This window comes from Nannospalax galili, unplaced genomic scaffold (genome assembly GCF_000622305.1).
Source record: "Nannospalax galili isolate Female #2095 unplaced genomic scaffold, S.galili_v1.0 scaffold32, whole genome shotgun sequence".
Taxonomy (NCBI): Eukaryota; Metazoa; Chordata; class Mammalia; order Rodentia; family Spalacidae; genus Nannospalax; species Nannospalax galili.
The window spans coordinates 7,412,846-7,422,019 of record NW_008335297.1 but is presented as its reverse complement, the minus strand read 5'-3'; the positions used below and the strand labels follow the sequence as shown (position 1 = coordinate 7,422,019).

Sequence of the window (9,174 nt, the reverse complement as noted above, 5' to 3'; positions counted from 1 at the left end):
GAATCTGCAGTGGCCAGCCTCCAGCAGGGTTTGTGGGCCTGCACGGGCTGCACAGCCACTGTGTTTACACTTCTCCAAAATAAATAGAACAGACGTTGCCTCACAGCTCCTGAGTCTAGGGGCAGACAGGAAGTGGAATGGTACAGGTGTTGGCAGGAAGGGCTGTTTTAGAATCCCCAGCCGAGTTTCAGTCCCACTTGCAACCCTTTTCCTCTTTGTGCTTCTGAGCCAATTAACTTGGGCTGCCTGTGCCTCAGTTTCTCCTCCCTACCCTGACGGACTTATCTCCATAGGTCTCATTCCCGGCTACATGCTTCCTCCCTCCTCAATAATACGTCATCTCAGAGATCAAAGCTAGTCCTGCAGTCACTGTCTCTCAGTTCCGGCAGGTCATGACCTTCTCTCAAGTGTTTGCTGACTGACTAAATAACTAGCATGTAGAATGCACAGAAAGTACTCAGTGTCAACCATGATGATGACATCTCAATGGAGAGGATGTCACATGAAGGGGAATGTCATGGTGAAGATGATGATGTAAAGATGATGATGTCATGATAAGGATGATGGTGTCGTGAAGATTATAATGCTATGGCAAAGTTGATGATGTCATGGTGAGAGTGATGTCATGAGACTGATAGTCATATTAGGATGTTGACATCATGTGAAAGTGGTGACGTCATGATGCTGACAATGGTGTTGCCATCTCATCCCAAACTGGGACCAAAACTGGGAGTTTCTTCAGCCTGAGACTTGCCACCTCCTGTCTTGCGGCTGGAGTCTGACAGAAGCAGATTCATACTGACTCCTGCCTGAGCACCCAGCTCCACCCACGCAGGAAATGCTCTCCTCTTAAGCCTGGGGTTGGGCTAACACCTGGCCTAGGGTTGGGCACTAAACACAAAGATGTCAACTGAGGACAAAATGAAGCCTGGGGAGGCACAGAGCAGCACAGAGCTGAGAAGCTCTGGAGTGGTGGGAATTGGTACTTGTTTCAGGTGATGTGGTTTCCACATTCCCTCTCCTCTTCTGGTCCACCAGACACACAGCAAACACACAGCAAAGTGGGCAGCCAAGGGCAAGAAGACAGCAGCTAGGCCAGAACTCAGTCCACAGTGGTCTACCACTGCCCCTCTGGCCTTTGAGAAACAGAAGGTTGCAGCCTACTAAGTTGAGTTCATGAAACCCTGGACCTCCAACAGTGACCAAGCTCAGATAGCCTGATCCTGCCTCTGCCTCAGGCTGAGCACACGGGTAGCTGCTAGGAAGGCTGCCCCAGTGAGCAGCTCAGAAATGAAGCTGATCCAGCCTAGGGCCAGCGACCAGCCGAAGCGGATGTCCACCTGGTCCAGCAGAGCCCTCTCCTCCAGAAGACACAGCGCCTCACGGAAGGCAGTTGATGAGTATGCGATGTAGATGCTGATCCCAGTGAGGGTCACCATGGCTGCAGGGAAGGACCGGAAGGGTGAGTCAAAACTTCCTGGGCCTGCCCCTCCTCCCTCCTCCCTCCTCCTTCCTCTCCTTGTCCTCCCTTTCTACTCCCTCCCCCCCAGCTCCTCCTCCCCTTCCCCCTTTGCCTCCTCTTCCTGCCTCACTACCACCTCTTCCTCTATGTCCCTCCTCTTTTCCCCTTACCTCCTCCCCCTCCTCCTCTCCCAACTCTCCTTCCTCCTTTACCTCCCACTCCTCCACCTCCTTCCTCCTCCCCCTCACTTCCTACCTACCTCCCTCCTTCTCCTCTCTCATCTTCCACTTCCATCTGCCTCGCTTCCCCTTTCTCCCCCTCTTCCCTCCCTTCCTCCTCCCTTACGTCCTTGCCCCTCAACCCAATCAGGGGCTCCTCAGCACTCTCCTTGTCTCCTGTAGAGCCTTTGCTGAGCCGGTCCCTCTGCCTGCTGTACCCTCCTCTCCCTTCCCTTCTTCCTAACTCTATTTCTGGATGATCCTGAGTAGGTCACACACCGCCCCACCCCACCCCTGTGACTCCACAGCTACCCACGGGGGCCCAGGTCACAGTTACAATTTTGCCTTTGCATCTACCTCTAGAATGAGTCTGGGAGGGTGGGCACTGGGCCTACTTTGCTTGTCCACAGCACCTACAACAGTGCTGGTACACAGTAGGTCTGAGATAAGTCAGGATTGTGTGGTAGAGTGGCAGCCACTGGCTGGCTTTGTTTGGGTTTTTCTACTTTGTGTTTGTCCTGCTGTGGATGGAACCCAAGGCCTTGCACATCCCAAGGCCTTGAGCTCTTACTAGGCTCCATTCCAGCCTGTGATTTTTTTTAACATCAAGTATCATTAAATGAATAAGTTGATCCCTTGATGGTACCAGCCACACAAGTTGGTTCATGGCTCCAGATCAGAGAAGGCCACCACTGGAGTCAGGCCTGGTGGTGCCAATAGGAGAAATAATCAGAGTGGGCTAATTGGCCATCAGCACCAGCACCATGAATAGCCGTGGGTGGCTGGAGTGCAGGGCCTTGCACTATCTTCACCTTCAGACATTACTTTGGTTTTTCTCCCTCTGAGGGTCCCAGGCTCACATTGTATAAGAGCTGTCCTGTGTGTGTGTGTGTGTGTGTGTGTGTGTGTGTGTGTGTGTGTTGTGCACATGAGTGTGCCAGTGTGTGTACTTATGTGTACATACTGAGGCCAGAGGAGGACTTTAGGTGTCCTGCTCTTGCTGTCCACCTAATTCTCTTGAGACAAGGGTAGCTCACTGAACCTGGAGCTGGACAGACAGATAGCCTGCTCTTGTCTCTGCCCCCAAGAGTGCTAGGGTTACAGACATGTGTGTAACCACACTTGGCTCTTTACGTGGGTGCTGAGGATTTGAACTCAGGTCCTTGTACTAGAACAGTAAACATTCCTGTCCACTGAGCCATCTCCTCAGCCCCTATCTTTTTCTTTTGAACACAGGGAGCCAGAGAGCAGCCAGCTGGGAGTCACTTAAAGAAAACCACCTCAGCCAATGTCTGCCTGCTTGACCTTGTTTGGTTTGGTTTTGGTTTAGATTTGAGTTTGAGTTTGGGGAGATTTTAGGGTTTGGTTTGGCACTGGCATTAGTTTTATGTCTTTAAGAGTCTCACCACTATGTCGCACAGTCTGGATTTTAACTTGGGACCCTCCTGCCTCGGCCTCCTGAGTGCTGGGATGACGGGCATGCATAGCCAGGTCCTACTGTGTTGCCTTCTGCACAGGTTACACTCATACATATTCACAGTATGAAGCACATGGTTTTGACATGTGTGTAACTGATGAAATGGCTTGAAAGACTATTGATCACACAGGTTGCCTCACACAAACTCTTCTTTATGGTGAAAACACCTAAAATCTACCCTCTCAGCTGGTGCTAACTATAATCACCTGGATGGACAGTATGTCTCTAGAACTTGCTCCTCATGGCTAATGAAATTGGGGGTCATTTGAGCACTGTCTCCAGCCCCAGCCTGCAGTCTCTGATGATGGTTTTCTTCTGTCTTACTGTGAGCTCTGCTTGCTGAGACTGTCCCTGTGTCCTTCTGTGCCCAGCGAGTCTGATTTCTAATCAGGTTTCATAAGACCCATATCAGAACAGCTAATTGACAAGAAAAGTGGGGGCCAGAGTCTCTTGTCAGCCCACAGCCGTAAGCAAGAGGCCAAGGTCATCATCATGAGTCCAGACAGGTGACAGAGGTGACACACAGGTTGTTCTGCAGCAAGATGGCCCAGACTGTCCCAAGGCTGCCTCCCCTTCCTATTTCTTTCCTAGCATCAGAGATCTGGGGCCCTCCAAGCTGAAACCCCTTCCCTCATGTCTGACATTACAGATGGGGGGAATAATAGGAGCTGAGGTTTTGCCCTGGAAGAGGGTTCCTGCACAGTCGTCAATACCCATCCAGCTGTGAAGCTTGGGCCCCACCAGGTGGAAGCCTACCTCCAAATAGGAAGAGGCTCCCAGTGAGCAGCAGGAGCAGGTGGGCTCGGAGGAGGAAGCTCAGGAACCCCATCATGCCTCCAAACACCATCAGGATCAGACTAAGAGGCAACAGGATCACAAACGTCCCATGCATGGCTGAGAGAGGAGAGAGAGAGAGAGAGAGAGAGAGAGAGAGAGAGAGAGAGAGAGAGAGAGAGAGAATGAATATATGACTCACCACAGGGGGTTACTAACATCCAATGTTCAATCAACAAGCATTTACTGTATTTCTACGATAGGAAAAAATACCACTTCTAATGATAACAGTGAAAACAAGAGCAGTGGTCCAGGCTCCCTGTGCATAGCCCGTACTGTGAGCACCCCTCACTAACTCTTTGTGACCCCTAGAGGGAGGTGTTGTATTATTTCCTTATTCACTCTGCAGAACTGGGATGAATCAACCAAGCATCAGTCCTTGTGGACTGACATGCCAATGAGCATGCAAATAAGTAAATATGCAAATAAGTAAATGGCAACACTCAAGATAGACATGAACACCAAGGGTCCGGGGAAATCCAGTTCCCTGAGCAGCAGAAGACAGTGATGAATAGGTGGAGGAGGCTGGAGAAGGGTCTCATAAAGCCCTATAACCTAAACCCATGTTCTGTCTCTGCCCCAAGCCCTGTCATTAAATTACAGCTGTCTCATGAGTCCAAGGCATGTGACTCATTTTGCATCCCTGAGGAGGAGGGATCTCCTAATCTCACTCCGTGTCTCAGAGGGAACTACACACCAAAAAGTCTTCATGATCTTAAAAATAAATATACAGTGCGTAAAAGTGCTTGCTGCATCAGCCTGACAACCTGAGTTGGATTCTCCAGAACCCACACAAAGCTAGGCACTCATGGTAGCGCATGTGAGAAATCACAGTGCCCCTACACTGTCGGGGGTAGAGAGACAGGACGATTCTTGGAAGCTTGCTTGCCAGCTAGCCTGGTGTAGCAAATGACAGTAGAATCTTCTGTAAGCAAGGTGGAGGGCAAGGACTGGCATGGCATGCAAGGTGGTCCTCTGGCTCCCTCATATATACCATGGCTGAACAGAGAGAGAGAGAGAGAGAGAGAGAGAGAGAGAGAGAGAGAGAGAGATTTAAAATAATAATTTCCTCTCATCATTCAGGGAAAAGAGACCTCATTTCTTCTGGGATTTCCTCATGCCACATCCACATCCTCTGGGGCCCCTCAGCTCCCCATAGCTACATGATCCTGACATCTGTTATCTAGCGTTCAAGGCACCTCAGTCACTTCTCTGCCTTCCTGTCAGGTCATGAGTCCATGAATGACAGTCATCTTCTTGGATGCTTTCCTGAGTTTCTTTCTAGCATTAGTCTTCAGACATGGCACACTCAACTGGCATTTGTTGACAGTGAATGAAAAAAGAAAGAAAGAAAGAAAGAGAGAGAGAGAGAGAGAGAGAGAAAGAAAGAAAGAAAGAAAGAAAGAAGGAGAGAGAAAGAGAGAAAGAGAGAAAGAAAGAAAGAAAGAAAGAAAGAAAGAAAGAAAGAAAGAAAGAAAGAAAGAAAGAAAGAAAGAGGCCCAGTGTGCTTTATGAGGCAGAAATGGCCATTTCTAGGAAATGAGAGGAAGGGAAGGAAGCGTGAGAGATGCTTAACTAGGATTCTGGGTATCATGGCTGACGACTCACAGCATGAGGCTGTGGGCTTCATCCACACCACTCACACCCCAGAACCTCCCTCTCCACATGCATGCAGGGCAGTAATGCAACAAATTACAAGATGCTCAGTGTGTGTAAGGACAAAAGGGCAACATGGCCACGTGGAGAGATGTTCAGCATCGTGACCTGGGACCCTTCCTTCTGCTGGGGCTCAGACATGGTGGGGGGTGGTCCCCGGGGTTTATTTGTTGAAATCTGGACTTCACGGTGAGGCAACAAGAGGACAGAAAGTGTTAGGTGTGGTGACTCATGCATGTAATCCCAGGACTTGGGTGGTGGAGGCAGGAGGATCAGAAGTTTGAGGCCAGCCTAGGCTACATAGGGAGTTTGAGGTCAGCCTGAGCTGCATGAGACCCTCTTCTAGTTTGTTTCTCCTTTACTGTGACAAAACACTCTGACCAATATCAACTTGGGGAGGAAAAGGTTTATTTGGTTTACATCTCCCAGTTCACAGTTCATCAGGTAGCCCAAGGTAGGAACTCAGGGCAGGAACCTGGAGGCAGAAGCTGGAGCACAGACCATGGAGGAATGTTGCTTACTGGCTTGTTCCCCTGGCCCATGCTCACCTTGCTTTCTTATACAATACAGAACAACCCTGCCCATGGGTGGCACCACCCACGGTTGGGCTGGGCCCTCCCACATCACTCAAAAATCAAGAAGATGCCCCACAGACATGGACACAGGCCAGTCCAACGGAGGCAATTCCCCAATTAAGGCTCCCTCTACCCAGGTGTGTCAAGTTGACACTAAAGCATCCAGCACAGACCCTGTCTCAAAATAAAGCAAAGGAAAGACAGGAAAGCCGCAGGAAAAGAAACACACACAAAACAACAACAAAAACAGAGAATGGGAACATCTTGACTGCAGTTTTTAGATGTGGGGTCAGGTCGTTAGGGTGATTAAGGTTAGAGGACAGTGAGATGCCAGTAGCTTTATAAGAAGAAGGACAGAGACCAGAACATGTGAACACACTCAGCTCCCTGTCTGTCAGCCCATGAATTTCTTCACTGCCTAGGGGCTCTGCCTTCAAGAAACCATGACACATCTGTGATCCTAGTGCACAAAGGCTGAGACCGGAGGATTGTGATTTCAAGGCCAGCTTTGGCTACATAGTGAGTTCCAAGCTATCCTGAGCTACTGAACAACAGTGAGACCTTGCCTCAAATTTTAAAAAGGGAGGCAGAGACGCAGAAGGAGAAGAAAGAGGAGGAAAAGGGGAGAAGAAGAGGAAGGAGAGGAGGAGGAGCAGGAAAGGAAAGGAGGCAGAGGGGGAAGAGCCACTATCATCAGAGGTCACCCCCGGACCCTGCACCTCTAGCACAGTGAGCCAAATAAACGTCTTCCTTCCTTAAACCTCACTCAGACTGAGGCCACAGAAAAAGAACCAATTCATCTACCAGTCATAAAAATAGTCAAGATGATAATTGTCTCTGACCTCCATGGTCACCACACCACTTTGTCATCCGCCCCCTGTAGTGCCATCAACCTTGTGAGTCCAGGAGGGCAGACTGAACTCCCTTCCAGAGCTACTGGAGGAGGCGTCTGTGATCACTGTAGAGGGAGGATCATGTGGAGGGGAGGTCTGGGATCTATCCTCCTACCTCTTTCCTTTCTCCTAAGGAGAAGCCTCAGGTAAACATAAGCAGCAGGTGTGAAAGGTGGCCCAGCTGGCCAGGGCCCCCTGCTTGATGTCACCCCAGACCGTGCCTGAGAGATGAGGTCATTTTTCTTGTAGAAATTAATGACGTTTTCCAGTGGCTGCTTGGCCCCACAGCCCTGCGGTGCTGTGGCACACATTCTATTAACCATCTGGGTGAGAACAGGCTCCCCGTGGGACAGCTGTAAAACACACTGACATTGGATTAGCTTTTTGTATTTGTGCACTTTATTCTTTGTAATTTTTTGTTAATTCTTTTTTCAGGACTATGGTCTTGGAATGTGAATGCTGATTCCAAGTATTGCTGAACTTGGAAACAGACCCACCTCAAACCACATCTCTGCATGTACTTTGGGGAAAATCCTCCAATCTGGAGGCATGGATGTGATACAGAAATCTCTTCCAGAATTCTGGGATACTGGGGACAGGGTATGTCATTGTGCATACAGGTGTACGTAGACGTGTGTGCACATTCATGTGGAAGCATGGTCAGCATTGGGTGTCTTCAGTTACTCTTTATCTTATTTTTTAAGATGGGTTCTCTCATTAAATTTGGAGGTCACCCATTTGACTATACTGGCTGGTCATTGAGTCCCCGTGATCTGCCTATCTCTGCCCCCAAAAGCACAGATGTAATCATCTTTTACCTGGGGGCTAGAGATCCAAACTCAAGTCCTCATGCTTGTGCAGCAAGCATTTTACCCACTAAGCCATCTCCTCAGGCCCCTAGGACTTACCAAATTCAATAGATGAATAGACAGTGTCTGCTATGAACCTACCTCCATGGCCCAGAGACAAAAATGATTAATTCACAGATGGGTCCCCCCGTGGATATATTGATAGAGTGCCTACAGGAATTATCATCCAAATTGGAGTGTGTCTAAGAGCCAAACAGCCATCAAAAGCTATTAAGTCATCTACCTTTACCAACAGGCACAAGCCAGCATTAGGGCAAGCTGGGACACATGTATCTGTCCATTGTACCAGGATCTGCCCAACACCTGCCACCCACACTCCCTGGGGCTCCAGTGTTCCCACCATCATCTGACAGCCAAGGGGCCATAGCAAGCTAGGATACAATCTTGCAAACTGTGGTTCTCTCATCTGTTAATAGAGATAGGAGCATCTGTCCTTTAAGGTGGTATGTTGAGGATACAGTACTTGAAGAAAACGAAAAACTACTGAGGGACTGGGGAATGACTCAGTTGGTAAAGTGCTGTGTGTATACACATGAAGACTTGAGTCATGCCAGGTGCAGCAGCACATGCACCTGTAACCCCAGTGCTGGAGAGGCCAAGTCCCAGAGTTCACTGGCCAGACGGTGTAACTGGATGGGTGAGCTCCAAGTTCAGTGACAGACCCTGTCTCAAAAAATAAGGTGGAGAGTGATAGAGGAAGACACCTGGCATCAACCTCTGGCTTTACACACACGTGTGCGTGCACACACACAAGCATGCATAAGCACATGCTCACACATTTAAAAGGGGGAAAAAAGACAGCCAACACTCAGAAGAATGCCTGTCACATTGTGTTCCCATGTAAATGTTGCTGTTAACGTAATTGCTTTCTTGGCTTGGGACCAATGCTATCTAAAAGAAGTAAGTCTATCTAAAAGAATAAAAACTTATAAAGCATTTAGAAATAAATACAAATTCTGTTAGAACCAATGTCTAGGGCTGGAGGGCACTGGCTCTGATCACAGGGCTATCCCATATACTCAGTAGAGGAAGGGGATGATGGAGCATGGTGCGGGAATGTCCAGCAATTCGCACACAGGACATGGAATTCATCATTTGTTCCATGTTTAGGGACAGCTGAATTAGTTAACAAGGGGAGGAGAAGGGAAAGAAAAGGAGGAGAGGGGAAAGGAGGACGGGGAGGGGAGGGG

General features: G+C 49.1%; 1 protein-coding gene across 2 annotated transcripts in view; it reads right to left on the bottom strand.

Annotated features, from left to right (window-relative positions):
- Positions 1 to 1,196: 1,196 nt before the first annotated feature.
- Tmem114 (transmembrane protein 114) overlaps positions 1,197 to 9,174 on the bottom strand; it is a 19,396-nt gene continuing 11,418 nt past the window's right edge. The window contains exons 3-4 of one of the 2 annotated variants that reach the window (XM_008829955.2): positions 3,914 to 4,051; positions 1,197 to 1,441 (exon numbers count right to left, since the gene is read on the bottom strand). In XM_008829955.2, coding sequence (XP_008828177.1) covers positions 1,209 to 1,441; positions 3,914 to 4,051 — 371 coding nt within the window. In that variant the 3' untranslated portion in view covers positions 1,197 to 1,208. The remainder of the gene's footprint in view (positions 1,442 to 3,913; positions 4,052 to 9,174) is intronic. The other variant, XM_008829956.1, reaches the window with a different exon arrangement.